This window comes from Coturnix japonica, chromosome 5 (assembly GCF_001577835.2).
Source record: "Coturnix japonica isolate 7356 chromosome 5, Coturnix japonica 2.1, whole genome shotgun sequence".
Taxonomy (NCBI): domain Eukaryota; kingdom Metazoa; phylum Chordata; class Aves; order Galliformes; family Phasianidae; genus Coturnix; species Coturnix japonica.
The window spans coordinates 32,825,399-32,839,758 of record NC_029520.1 but is presented as its reverse complement, the minus strand read 5'-3'; the positions used below and the strand labels follow the sequence as shown (position 1 = coordinate 32,839,758).

The window sequence follows — 14,360 nt, the reverse complement described above, 5'->3', positions numbered from 1 at the left end:
GAAAGACTATATGCACCTATTAAAGAACTTCTACAAAGTTCCCTTTAGCCCTTTTTCTTTTGTCTGGCATGAGCCATTGCCAGACAGTAAGACTTGGCCAGCTCCTTTAATGTAGCAAGTGTATTTTCACAATGTATTTTATTGCATTATCTCATGTAAAATTTCAATGACTTGTCAGTGCTGATTCATGTAGGCTAGTTTAGGCCAGTGTAGACTAATTTAATGTCAGTACACCTTCCCTGTAAAAATGTTTTAAGCTCTCTACATTTCTTAAATGAAAAGTTCCAAACTAGAAACCTGAGAGCATTGCAATCAATCATCTGTGTCCAGCTTGCTAGTTGCAAAGTTTTCTGAAGGTAATTTTTGCTTTCCACTGTTCTATAAGGGGATACTGCATTTTCAGTTACTAATAATAAAATCGGTAAGAAAATGAGTGATTCAAGGCCTTCCTGTTCTGAAATTTCCTGAACTCCTTATGATTATTTCATTTATTTTATTTCCCCTCTTTTTAGATCATTAAATATCAGTTCTGTTTATCTGAAGGTAAGACAAAGTGTCCAAAAAACCCCTTTGTTCCTATTACTTTTACTAGAGCACTAAGCTTGTAACCAAATTGTATGCAAACTTTCCTTGTTGCCCTTGTTCACACTAAAAAGAATTTCACACTGATTGAGAAATGAACACTACATCTTCTTAAAGTTTTAGTCTTTTACTAACCTCAGGTCTGCATGAAGCACTAACACTGGTTCTGGGATTAAGGTAACTAATGGTAGAGACAGTTGTTGAATGAGTAACACTTTATTGTATTGACCTTCGTTTCTCAGCATGAACAAGTAGTACTGAATGGCAGTGGTGTGTTTTGTACCCTGTACTGTCTTTCATTGATGTTGTAAGGCATTCTGCAGTGGTAACATAGGAGAGAAGGAGAAGAAGAATGTGTAACACTTGAAATCCTTTGTTCAGAAACCCTTATTTAATGTCAAATAAATCAAAGTGCTACTGTGGAAAAGCTGTAAATAAATTTTGTAAGAATTAATTAATTTGGTAAGTTATTATCTCAAAATTTGTTTCTTAATTAATAAAATATGCAGAAATAAATTTCAAAATTAAAAAAGAATTCTGGTGAAGTCTGCAGAAAGAATCACTGAGAGATGTTAAAACAGTGAGATTCTTTTGTGTGTAAGTATAAACCATGAATAGAAGTTAGTTTCAGAGTATAAGTGGTAGAGCTATTCCTGTGTAAATAATCAAAACCAAAGGAAAACTAAATTAAATGGTAGTAATTTAAAACTAATCAGATTAGGTCAAAGATAGTAACATAATTTAATGTATGAAAACATTTGAATAGGAAGAATCTGTAACTGGAAACTTTAAAAACAATGACCAGAGACACCAATCTCTGCCACTTTTCCTACCTAATGCACTCAGTATGTATTCAGCACCAGACACTTTGTATAGTGCATATTCTAGCGTGCTTGTATCAGTTCTGCCTGTTCACTTTTGGAAATCTCATTCCAGGCTAAGTGGTTCTGTGTTCTTCATCTAGCTTATTCTTTCAGGGAGAAGCAAAGCCTGCATCAAACTAATAAAGGACGTTGCTTCACGGTGGCAATTCCTGTATTCCCATAAGAACTGTCTGAGTCATACTTGCTTACTCTAACTTGATCTGGAAAAAGAATTCTGAAAAAATTGATTTTTGTCTTAAGCTTTCTCTCATAATGGTTTTCTGCAGAAAACTCATTAATAGGAATCTGTGATGCATTTCACATCTGAATGAATGTGCGTGTTTACACTGCACAAAATGCGATGTCTTGTCCTAAAGGAAATGTTCTTCTGGACCTTGTGCCATGCAGGTAGCAGTCATCTCCCAAGCTTGATTAGTCTGGAAACTGCCAGTTTCCAGTTCTAATGAAGGTATACCTGTGAGCAAGGTAGATGCAGATGACCCTCAACTTCGAAGGACCATGGTCCTAAGATTCCACCAGATTTCAACTTTCCACGGTCCCTGGATCTAGAAACTCTTGAAAAATGATTGTGGAGGTCTGACTTGTTCCAGGACTGCACAAAGGAGCAGCACTGGAGTCCTGCCTGGGCATCCACACACATTCATTGCCTCCAGAATGACTCAAAACTTTGCAGGCTACCTGCCAGTTGTTTTCGCATCACCTGAAAATTTCTGATCAGCTTCTAAAATTATGTTGCAGTTATTCTTCAAAATTAAAAATATTTTGTCTGCTTTTTATGGAGGAAAAAAGAAACAAAACAAAACAAAACAAAAAAAGACCAGAAATAATCAGAAAATATTTCCACATGTTAGGTATTACAGACTCGATTGTTTAAGCTTCGAGATCATGATCCAAGTATAGTTATTGAAAATGTTCAATTTTTATAAGATACTACATGCCTACAATTCCTTACTCTGAAACAGATATATGGAAGCGGTGAAGCTACAAAAGCTCACCACCAGGCATTGTAAATTTTGTTGTGATCCTATCAGCCACTTTCAGCATGCCAAATTTTTCATTTAAACTATGCCAATAGAGAACATGATGTTCAGTGACAGTGTGCTTTTTCAGTTCATGAAAGCTTCAGTCCTTGGCAAAAACTGTTTCCTTCCTTAGAGTGGTTACTCCTTGATAGAATGTTGTTTTGGCTGCTGCTGTCTTACCTAGATATGTAGGCTATCCTGTCAGAATATCTGCAAAGCCTACCTCCCCGTGCTTAGGGACTTGAATAGTGTAGTGCATGTATGCTTTTTCTTTGTCTTTTTCTTTTCCTTTTCCTTTTCCTTTTTTTTTTTTTTTTTTTTTTTTTTTGGAGATTTACCTCTAATTAGTCACAGAATATAATTCATTTGCTACTGCATTCTTTTTTCTTTTTCTTTTTTTTTCTGTATCTAACAAACAGAATAACTGCGAACTAATAGTTCCTGCTATACAGCTATTGAGTAAACCCAATTTCTGTGACACCAGAGTAGGCCAAGGAAACTCAGTGACAAGCTCAAGGATATTGAAGGACTTATTGACCTCATGATGATAAGATTCTGAGTTTTAAATTGTATTGATTATTTACTTTTGGTTCTTCTTTTTTATTCCTCACTCTAATACCATAAATAGGACCACCATATAGTAAATCTCACAGAAAGGGAACCTCTCTGCCATAGTATCTTACTTGCGATGCTGGCAGAAGACCTTCTGATCTCAGCAATCATTCCTGCATTTTCATGCCAGACTTCAGCAGTTCTGCTGCCTCTCTCCCACAGTCAGCAGGGATGCTGACTTACAGGTAGAGAGATGGGGGAATGTGGGGTCAATGGTTCTTCAGCCTTGCACAAGATCTCACATTCCAGAGCCTGCATCATCATCCACTCTGCTGTTCGTTTGCTGTGTACCTTTGAATAGAGAATTTGATCATCTTTTTTATCCTGTCTTAGCCCTTCACAGGTGATGGTGGTGCTTTTCTCACTGCAGAGAGGTCTAACCTTGCTGGTGGTTGAATTTGGGATTGAAAACACGCTTAAAAGCAGGAGTGTTTTATGAATTGGGGCTGTGAAGAGTTTCTCATTATTCTTCTTCAGTCTAGACTTATTAAGATTTTTTTTTGTAATTCCAAGTCAGAGCAAAACCACAGAAATTAATTAGATTTTCCAAAAATTCCACACTGGACAGCTGAAGCTGAAACACTAAATGTTTCTGAATATCTGTTAACCACTTTGATCACAGTAAGCTGAGGATCCTCAGCATCTTGAAGCAGTAAATTCAGTGTGGACTAGAGCAACCTGATCTAGCTTTAGATGTCGTGGTTCACTGCAGGGGATTTGGACTAGATGACCTTTAAAGGTCCCTTCCAACTCTGTGATTCTCTGACTGCTGGAGTCCCAGACGAATCAACTTTGTAGAATTAATGGAGTCTACTGAAAAAAAAAATGGAACATGGTTGCTCAATTTAAAAAATCCCATACATAAATGTACCAAGGGATGAAATTACAGCAGCATGTACAATTCTAGTTCTGGTATTTCCTAGCTTTTGAACATTTGACTTTACAGATTAATTGTTTTGTAACAACATTTAATGTGTAGCTCTTTCCATTCTTGGTTTTGCTTAAGGCACAGGACAAAAGAGAAACTGTAACGTTGATTAACAGCCCTACTGATTCATAAGCAAAACTGTACCCTCAAGATCCACCACCAATTTCTGCAAACTGGGGCAGTGCAGTGATTTGTGGTGACAGTGAGCTCTGCCTGAACCTCTACCAATGGAAAGAGTAGAAATGTTGTCAGTGTGTGTTCAAGTTATTTGCTGATAGAGAATAGGTTTCTCCAGTAGTCAGCTTTCCAGACAGGTTCTGAAGAGTATCCTTTGCTGGACATAAGCTCTTCAACTCATGTTCCATGAACCCCTTTTGGTTGTGCATCTTTCTCATGTCTGGCTCCAGCTCTCTCTCTCCTACCCAGCTTCAAGCCTCCAGGCCACTCATCATCTCTTCTTCTGCTTCTCATCTTGCTTGGCAGCTGCTTTTGCAGTCTTCCTCTCTGTACCTGCTTCTTGCTTACTTTCATCTTTTCCCAAAACTGCAGACAGATATAATGCCTTGGCCCTAGCAGGGCTCTGCTGAGTGTAACTGATAGTCTGGACAGCTTTGGGCTGGTGTTTGTGAGAGTGGCAGAGGGCACAAACTATTTGAGTGATTTTTTCTCTTCCCTGGAGGTTGGATGAGGCAGGGCTTGAAGCATCTTAAAATCAGAATTTGCCAACACGGACAAATGGTGTTTCCCTGTGTGGTCATTCGCAGAAATGACATTCAGAAAAACTCTGATCACACAACTGATGTGATAAAGCCAGAAAGCTCAAGAGGCGGCGTATCAGCGCCCCACTGCATTTATGGTCTAAATTTTTCACCTCTGCATTTCAGAACCATTGAATGAGGAGATGCACCATGCAAATGGGTGTGCTGTGGTGTTTCTGTATCCCTCCACCACAGTTACTTTCTAAGCCACTCGGCAGTTAGGATTCCTTTTTTATATTTAAAATAGCTCTATTCTGAGGCAAATAAAAGTCCTACTGTCTTTAGAGGGTTCTGAAAATTGCAGAAGTATTGGGAAAATGTTCCATTTCAGCTCCCCTGAATAGCTTCCATGTTCACAAACAACTGAAACAGCTTCATGCTGTGATCCCACGCTATCAAACTGATATCAAGCTGATCAAATGCTTCATGCCAGTTTGGTCAGTTGTCAAGCTTAAGACACTAAAAAAAAAAAAAGAATGACTTTTAAACATTTTTCAAAGTCTTAAAAAAGTTAATTCATCTATTTTGTTTATTTTAATTGAATTTTCTTGTTACAGGTCAATTGAGAATAAGGCCTTATTTTAATCATAGTTTTATAGTTTGGATAACTAAATATTTCATTGCACAAAGATATAGAGCTTCAACATTTTACACTGAAGATTTTAAAACTGAAGGGGAAACAAAACTTGTGAATTTATATAACCACACTTAGTACCTACGTGTGTGTGTGTGCCTGTGTAGATATATATTCATATCTAAAATCCAAAGAAACTGAGTTATGAATTAGTCTGTTGATTGCTGTCAGACTTTAAGTATATTTTAAGTGCCATTATTCTTCACTCTTCTGGTGTGGTATGTTCAGATGTGAAAATCACTTTACATGACTTCTGTTCTTCAGCAACTCTAAGTCAGTTTCTTAAAACTGGACTGCACATGAATGCAGTGATTTCTGATGTCTGTTTGCAGAAATCATAACCAAAACTTGAAGATATGGCAAGAAAAACACCTTGATTGAAATAGTTGGAGTTTTAAGGCTTTCCTTATCCTGCCCTTAATAAAACGTTGAAGTGTGGTTTTACTCCTTGACTTGGTCTAACAGGCTCAAATCCAGTGTTTTATCTTCTTGGTGTGATTTCAGAGTCTCGTGTTGAGACTGGCTGTAATTGTAGCATAAATAGAAAGGTGGAACAGCTGGGGAGCAGAAGCCATGTGTCAAATTGCCATTTGTTTTTCCTTCTCGGTTGTGTGTATGTGTGTGAGTATTCAACTGTTTTCACAGACTTTGAGAAAACATTGCAGACAATGCTTAGGATGTATCTCAGTTGCTGTAAATAAGGTTGCTGGATCTGGATAATATCATAGAATTCTTTTCTTTCTCTCTCCCTTCCTTTTTTTCTTGTAATGCTTAGTTGGTAAGTATGACACCGGATTTCTGAGCTGTTGCTTCATTGCACATAACTAACTCATCACTTTCTTTAACCCGTAGCATGAGCAACAATTGCATAATGAAACTCGAAATTCTGTTTTCTGTACTCATCTGTTAATGCCCTTCAATCTCTGCAGTTCGTGTCTCATGTCTCACGCCTGTTATCTTTTATCTTTTCTCCTCCCCCTTCCTTACTTCTTTCCACTTCTCCTTCCTCATCACTTCTTCATTCTCAACAAAGAAAGAAATGCTGTGATATTTCTTCTCCTTCCAAAACCTCCACTAGAAAGCATTGGCCACATCAAGGTAAAGGGCAAAGGCTTGAAACGGAAGGTCTTTCACGCTAGCTGTGAATGGTATGCTGTGCAAAACAACAACGGTTATTTTCTGTTCTCTAACTTCCACCGTTTGAAATGCTTTAATTCCTTGTAAAATTAGAACAAGATAGAATTTCAGAAAATGAGAGCGCATGTTTCCCTGCCTGCCTTTTTTTATGAGGCGCAGTAAGTCAGGCATTATCGTGCTTTTCCAGATTGTTTGGCAATGAAGTCTCCAGCTCATGAAGAGAATTGCTGTCCCCAGCTGGGGAACAAATAGCAGCCCTTTTTCCTCCCTGTCACCTCGGTGGCTGGTGTCAGCTGGAGAAAGAGAGTGTGGGGCCTTGGTGAAACAGGCAGGTAGTGGTCAGGCCAGGGGGGCTCCAGGCACCAAACCCTTCAGGCTTATGGCAGTGCTTTAACTGTACTCTCAGGCTTCCTACCTGAGCCATGATTTTATTTGACAGGAGTCTTTCCAAGGAAAAAGAAAAATTCTCTTTTTAGCAGGGGTTTTTTGCACCCATTATATATGAAATGTTAACTGAGAAATACCTTCAGTTCTGTTTATTGCATTATTATTATTTTAAAAGCACTGCTGTGGTGCAGAAGGAATAGCAAGTGATATTCTTTTTGGCTTACTGAAGCCAGCAGGGGTTTCCCATTGACTTCTGCAAGACTGAGCTGCTGTATGTAGTTTATACAGCTCAGAAGTGGCCAGTGGCAGTGGGGAGGGACTGGGGCCAGGCAGCTGTCGGTCTCTGCAGATGGCTGATCAAATCAGTTTAGTTTTGTGCATGTGAGTTTGCAGCATCCCACTTCTGTACCCAGGAGGCAGAACACAGCTGCTGCGTCGCACTGCCTCCTTCCCATAGAATCTATTGGCAGAGGTGGGCTGGGCTCTATGAGAAGGGCTCCTTGGGGACATTGCTGCGGAGCAGCTCTGGGTGTGGGGATGAGCTCTGCACCGTTATCTCAAATTCATCTTGTTCCTTTTACAAAGAACATGGGATGCACAGTGCATCCAGCTCATACGATCTGTTCAAGCTTTGCCTTGTGGGCCCTGCAGGAATTGGAGCACTGACCGAAGTTCAGATGGGAAGAGGCATTCTGCTCTCCCAGCTCACTCCACCTTTTCAGTTGCATCCCCAAAGCTCCTTTCACACACAATGGGCTCTTACCTTCCATGCTGTCATAAAAACTTAACTCTTTGGGGCGACGGCCTGCATAATCCCTCCCCATCCCTGCAGGGAGCCAGACAGGGGTCAGTCCCACTCCGTAGCAGTTACAGTGCCCACCTCAGTGCTGCGTCAGCGGCCGAGGACAAGGGTTTCTGTGGCCTTGCAGCCCGGTAGCCCCCCAGCACCAACCTTTCTCTAGAGGTGGTGCTGAGGCAGGCACTGCGGCCACCCACAGCTGGTGAGGGGCTGGTACACGTGGTGGGCTGCAGGCAGCTTGGGGCTCCTGCCTGCCCTCGTGTGCAGATGCCCACGCCGCGGCATGGAGGCAGCACTGACAGCCTCGGTTCTTGCTGTCCTCTGCAGGCTCCTGCCCAGAGACTCAGCCGGGAGAGCCTCCAGCAGCAGCAGCAGCAGCAGCGCAGGCGGATGGAACAGACTTAGCCTCACCCATGTCTCCTCGGACTAGCAAGAGCCGCATGTCCATGAAGCTGCGGCGCTCCTCGGGCTCGGCCAACAAGTCCTGAGGGCGGGGTGCCCACAGCTTCCTGACAGCACCCAGCCCCTGCCTACCCTTCTGTCTGCTTGTTTTAAACAGTGACACTGGAATTTTACTTTCATATTTTAGTGGGATTTTTTTAGTTGTGGTTTTTTTTTGTTGTTTGTTTGTTTGCTTTTTGTTTTTTTTAATCAAACTCCAGGCTGTCTTTTTTATTATTATTATTATTTTATTACATTTTTTCCCTTTCTTTTTATTTAGTGCAGCCTGCCCCCTGTACCCGTTGCTGCTCTGGGTGGTGGACGCACCTCCCCAGAAGTCCTTTTTAGCTCTGGGTTGATCTGAATGACATGAGAATTGGAGACTGCCGTTTGGTTACACCATGTTTATTGTGCCCCGTTGCAGTTTTCTCTCAAACAAAGAAAGGAATACGTACAATTTGAAAGATGAACGTACAGTTTTGAATTGGAGTTGTGTTTGTAAAACCTCTGTCAGATGTCACAGTGCTAACACACAGCCTGCGCGCAGATCATTTATGTTAAGAATGAAATGATCCAACAGCCTTTCAGGCGTCACAGAGCCCAAACAGAGCAACTTGTGCTCCTTCCTCACAGGGCGGTGTGTCATGTCATAGCCGTGCAGGTGGTGCCATCAGCTATGCCAGAAAAGATTAAAAAAATCACTGTGTTGAGGTTCTCCTTCTGCTTGGCTTCCAAATATTTTTATAACGTTTGCTTTTCCAAGTGGTATCAGTAGTCAGTGCCACTGAGTTCCATGAGTTTTAGCCTTGCTCCCCAGGCTGCTGGGCTGTATGTGTGTCATTGTTCCTTCAAAACAAACAAACGACAAAAAAAGCACTTTCCTGATCTAAACTCATTGCTCTGATGCTGTGTACTGCAGAAGCAAAGGGAACACGCTGCAGGATCAGACCTGCGGTGCCGCTGATTTGAGCCCCGAGAGCAGCTCCGTACACGCATTCCCCCCATCCAGAGATATTTTCCTACCGGAGATGAGATGCTCACATTTTGGGGCTGGCAAACAACAGAATGCTGTTAACAAAATGTAGCATGGCATCGGTACTAACTGCATGTGTAAATATATCATATGGGCAACAGTAAAAATATAAATTATGTATTGTCATTCATGTAGTATTTACAAATTTGTAATGGTTGAAGAGAAGACATGCTATTTAATAATACAATAAAATTATTCTTACCACCTTTTGTGTATTAGTCATTCACCTGAGCCGTTAGATTTCTGCTCCAGTTTGTACAAGGTCAGCAGAGTGCACACGGAGCAGCTGCGAGGGATGTGGGGCTTCCACTCCTACTGGAATCAGGTGGCTCAGGCTGGGAGCCAGCTCTGGGGGCACTTCCCCATCCACCACAGGAACGTGTGGGATCCCCAGCCCCAGATGTGGGGAACACGGTGCCCGGCAGCACAAAGTGCAGCCCGGCGCTGCTGCTGACTGTAGGAACAACCAGCAATCATTGTGTCCGCAGGGTCTGTAGCCCCATCCCTTTGCTCAGACAAGCAGAGAAAGGAGGACGCTGGTTTAAAGACACACAGTGACACTGAGTTCAGTGACATGAACGGGCACTTTTAGCCGAACCTGTTACTACCAAGGGTCTGACAGAGGCACTGTTACAGTGCACGGCGTGCTGCAGGTGGGGCCTCGGCAGGCGGCACAGAGCAGCCCGACGGGGCTGCCGGATGGTTTCTGTTCTCCAGATCCTGGAACCCAAACACGAAAAGTCCTCAAAGCACACATAAAATGAAGCGTTATCCCTTGCTCTCAGCCCTCGGGCGTGATACGTGCGAGCGCTCTGTCGTGTGCAACAACATACAGAACTAGGGAATTCACCGCTGTTAATGAAAAGATGGGAATACCCTGCGTGCTCCTTTCCCAGCGCTGCAGCAAAGGCTGCCCGGCATCTGTTTGGCTCTTCGGCGCTCACCGAACGACCTGCTTCTCCCCCCGGAATTCAAGCAAGGCGTTCGCTTTGTTTTAGACCATTTATTGAATTCGCTCGTCCTTACTTTTGGCCTCATCCGCGATCACATTTGGAAACAAGCGGCACCGCGTGAAAATAAATAAATAAATAAATTACCAACCGAACGAAGAAATACAGCCCGGCACACCGGCATCGGGCCGGAGGGCCGCGGCGCGTCGGAGCGCTGGGCAGGGCAACGCCAAAGCACGGGGCGCCCCGCAACACGGCGGCTGCGGCCCGGCCCGGCTGCGGGACAGCGGCCGGCAGGAGCCGGAACCCGCGGCAGCCCCGGAGCAGCGCGCACCGTGCCGGAGAGCGGACACACGGAAGGAGCGGGAGATGCGTACTTAGCACGGAGAGCAACACCTCGCGTCTTAGCAAGCGGACAGCACGAAAAGGTTCCCATACGATTTGCTAGCTAGTATGTGACCGGACACCGACTGAACGGGAACATTCACCTTCCTGACTATTTGGTACATAATACAGCGAACGAAACACTTCACAATAACTTCGGTGGTGAAGCTCGGGGGCTAAGGCTATCGAAACGAGGCCGCTGGGTCGGGCTCCTTTCGCTCGAAAAGAAAAAAATGTTTCTTCTCTTTAAGTACCGTCTGTACGGCCGCGCTCCCTCCCGGGCCGAAGGCAGCCCGGTACCGCCCCGCCCGGGGCCGCGGCCCCTCCGCCTCGCGGCCGCGCGGACACGGACCGCGACGTTCCATAGGAATTACAGCGCGGGCTCGGGGCGGCCGTGGGGCTAACAGCCCGGCCGGACGGGCACCTGGAGCAGCAGGACCTGCCTGCCTTCCGCCGGGTGGCACTTGCTGGCGTGCCGCGCCAGCCCGGGCGCGCTGAAGAAGGTGGCGGGGCACTGCTTGCAGGGGAAGCCCTGCCGCTCGTCGCCCGTCGCCCCGCCGCCCTCGGGCCGCCCGGGCGGCGGCGGCGGCAGCAGCAGCTCGTCCCGCACGGCGTGCCACAGCCGGTGCTTGTCCCTGATGTCCGCCGAGGGGAAGCGGGCGCCGCACAGGTGGCAGCCGAAGGAGAGCTGCCCGCGCTCGGGCGGCCCGAGGGGGGCGGGCCGCGGGGCGCCGTGCGTGCCCAGGTGCTTGCGGAGGTAGGCCTGGCGCCGGAACCGCTTCTGGCAGCACGGGCACGAGAACGACTCCGCGCCGGGGGCCGCCGCGCCGCTGTCCGCGCCGCCGAGGTGCTGACGGGGCGCCGGGGGCTGCGGGGCGGCGCGGGGCCGCCGCTCGGGGCTGTTCTCCTTGCCCGGCGGAGCGGAGGCGGCGGCGGCGGCGGGACCCTCGGCGCTGGGGCCGGGCCGCGGCTTGTGCCAGCGGCGGTGCGAGGCCAGGTTGGCGGGGCAGCTGAAGATCTTGTGGCACTCGGGGCAGCGGTACTCGACGCGCACGATGCGGGAGCAGCGGTGCTGGGCCAGCGCCAGCGGGTCGGCGTAGCGCTCCTTGCACAGCTGGCAGATGAACTCGCCCAGCGGCGTGCGGCCACCCGGCGGCTCCGCGCCCGGCCGCCCCTCGGGACCCTCCTCCTTGATGCGCAGCCCCAGCACGGGCGAGGTGGTCACCTCGTCGGCGAAGCTCAGCTTCCGCGTGGCCTTCGCCTTCTTGGCCGGCGCCTTGGCCCGCGACGGCCGCTTCAGCGCGGGGACGGGCGGCGGCGGGGGCGCGGGCAGCGGCGTGCGGGGCGGCGGCGGCGGCTTCTCGGGCGGCGGGAAGGCGGCGGCCAGCGGGAAGGACTCGGCGGAGGCGGGGGAGCTCAGGCACCGCTCGAAGAACGCCGCCCGCGGCCCCGCCGCGCCGCACGGCCCCCAGCCGCCGCACGGACCCTCCGGATGACCGAGCCCGGCGCCCCCGGCCCACGTCGCGGCGGCGGGCGCGGGCGCGGGGCGGGCGGCGGCAGCGTTGCCCCCCTCCTCCTCGCCCTCCTCCTCCTCCTCCGCCCCCGGCCTAGCGGCGGGGCCGCCCTCGGATGCGGCGGGCGGCGGTGGGGGCGGCGGGTCCCGCTCCCGGGGGCGCGCCCGGTAGGAGCCGCCGGGACGCCGGCTGCGCTTGACGAGGAAGCCGCGCGGCATGGCGAGGTGGAGGACGGCGGGAACGGAGCCCTCGCTGCTTTATACCCCCGGCGCCCGCTCCCGCCCGGCCGTCATCCTCCCTCCGGCGTCGGCGGCCAATGAGGAGTTGGGGCCGGCGCTGGCGGCGGCGGGGGCGGGGGCGGCCGGACCCGGCCGGGGCTCCCCGCTGCCGGGGCGGGCGCGGAGAGAGCGGTGCGGCCCCTTCGGCGCCCCCCGGGGCGCGGCCGCTCAGAAGGGGACGCGGTACGGGGCACGGCGGCATCCCCGGGCCCGGAAGCCCGGCCGGGGTCACGGCAGGAGCGCCCCTCGCTGCCCTTCGCGGGCCGTGCCGGCAGCCGTCATCCGCGGCGAGGCCGAGCCGTCCGCCCTGCCGGGTTTTCCTCCGAGGAGCCGGAGGGGCCGCAGGAACGGCTGTCGGCGGGCGCCATTCTACCGCACCTCGAGAGCGTTTCCGCGGGTCACGGTGCGGGCGTCGCGAAACGCCGCTCCTCGAGCTCCTCTGCAGCTCAGAACGAGCGCTCTGTCACCCCGGGAGCTGCTGCTGTACGGCACCCGGCCGCGTCGCTGCCGGGCATCCTGCGGAGCTTGAGGGATGTCAGGCTGAGCCACAGGGCAACGAATGGCTGCAGAGCCAGCCCTGCACCGCGGCCACGCGTGGGTGCCGCGAGTCTGCAGCCGTGCGCGGAGCAGGAGCGGCTGCGTTTACCGAGTTGCTAACAGATACCCTTGGGAAGCACGGCTGTACGTGGGGGGAAGAATTGCTTTACCACGCTTCCTCAAGTTGTCAGCACTTCACTTTTGGGTCACTTGGTTACCCGGGGTGAGCTGTGACAGTCCCACGGGGACTTCGCCGTGGCCGATGCACAGGCTGGAGCCTTGCTCCGTGCCTTGCTCTGTGCCTGGAGCCCATCCGCAGCCACGGCTGTGCCACAGGGCCCACCGAGAGCATCCCCTGCCTGCAGAAATGGGGACATCGATCTGGTGCCCCTCGAGCAGGGGGTTTGCAGCAGTGGTGGCGAGGATGTGAGCCCTCGTGCAGAAAGAGAACTCGCCCCACCTGCTCCAAACACTCAGCCGCTTGTCTCTGTAAGTGCTCTGATTACATTTGCTTAGCAAACTCTTAATCATGTTTTACATTACGCTCCTATTTTCCCTCATTTTCATTGTTGCACTGAATTTTAAATTAGATTACAGGCTCTGTGGGCTAGAGATCACCCTTTGTTAGTACAAACCACTCTAATTGGGACCGATGAGCCGTGCTCAGCACAGCTGGATCCCTCCCTGACAGACTGTGCGATTTTTCCTAGTGTTTGGTTGACCTTTATGACTGGGACTTCCCAACTTCATTTCTCACTGAATTACCGCATCTCCACTTACAGACACACTGTGTCTCACTGCTCCTCAAGCAGAGCATAAATAGCTCTTTTGATTTGCAGAGCGGTGTTTCTTCCCTTCAGTGCTTGTCTCACTGTGGTCACATTGCACAAGGAGCCTCTGGTAGGAACGCCCCGTGTGCCTGTGGCCCTACAGGCTGAGGAGGCTGGTGGTGCCTTTTCCTTTTGGGAACAGCCGAGGTCATGCTGGTTGGACACCATCAGGTGCACTGGGTGTGTTATCTGGAACACCAGACATTTCCAGTAACAGCACCTGTGTGGCAGGCAGGGCCTGTGACAGGAGTGTCCCTGAGTCCTAGAGTCTGGACCTGTCCCCAAAGGATGCAAGAAGGCCGCGGGCACTGCAGAGCCTCCCTGAATCCTGAAGCAGTGCAGCCTAAAGAACTGCTCCAACCTCATCCTTTACCACCCTCTGTCCTACAACTTTCTTTAACAGTGAAGGCTTTGAGCCCCCTGGGCCTTGCAGCATCCATGGCACCCACCCTGCCCGGCTCCATGGATGTTGGGCTGAGGTGGGACTGGGCCTGATGAGCTCGCTGTCCCATTGGTATCTCATCACAGCAAGTGCCTGTGGGTTATTAGCAAAGATGCTGCAAACCTGTTCTGGGATTTGTGCCTGGTTTTGCCTCAGTAACTGTACCATCTTCCCTGCCCTTCTCCTGTGCTGGCTTAGAGTTTCATTA

General features: G+C 49.3%; 2 protein-coding genes across 2 annotated transcripts in view; one reads left to right on the top strand and one right to left on the bottom strand.

The window, feature by feature from the left end:
* The window catches only part of RALGAPA1 (Ral GTPase activating protein catalytic subunit alpha 1), a 106,999-nt gene extending 97,578 nt beyond the window's left edge, over nt 1–9,421 (top strand). Inside the window, 2 exon segments of the mRNA XM_032445110.1 lie at nt 6,196–6,198; nt 8,071–9,421. Coding sequence (XP_032301001.1) covers nt 6,196–6,198; nt 8,071–8,231 — 164 coding nt within the window. The 3' untranslated portion in view covers nt 8,232–9,421.
* INSM2 (INSM transcriptional repressor 2) lies at nt 8,283–12,351 on the bottom strand. The gene has a single exon (XM_015864985.2). The coding sequence runs from the start codon at nt 12,281–12,283 to the stop codon at nt 10,952–10,954; it is 1,332 nt and encodes a 443-aa protein (XP_015720471.1). The 5' UTR covers nt 12,284–12,351; the 3' UTR covers nt 8,283–10,951.
* Nucleotides 12,352–14,360: the final 2,009 nt, after the last annotated feature.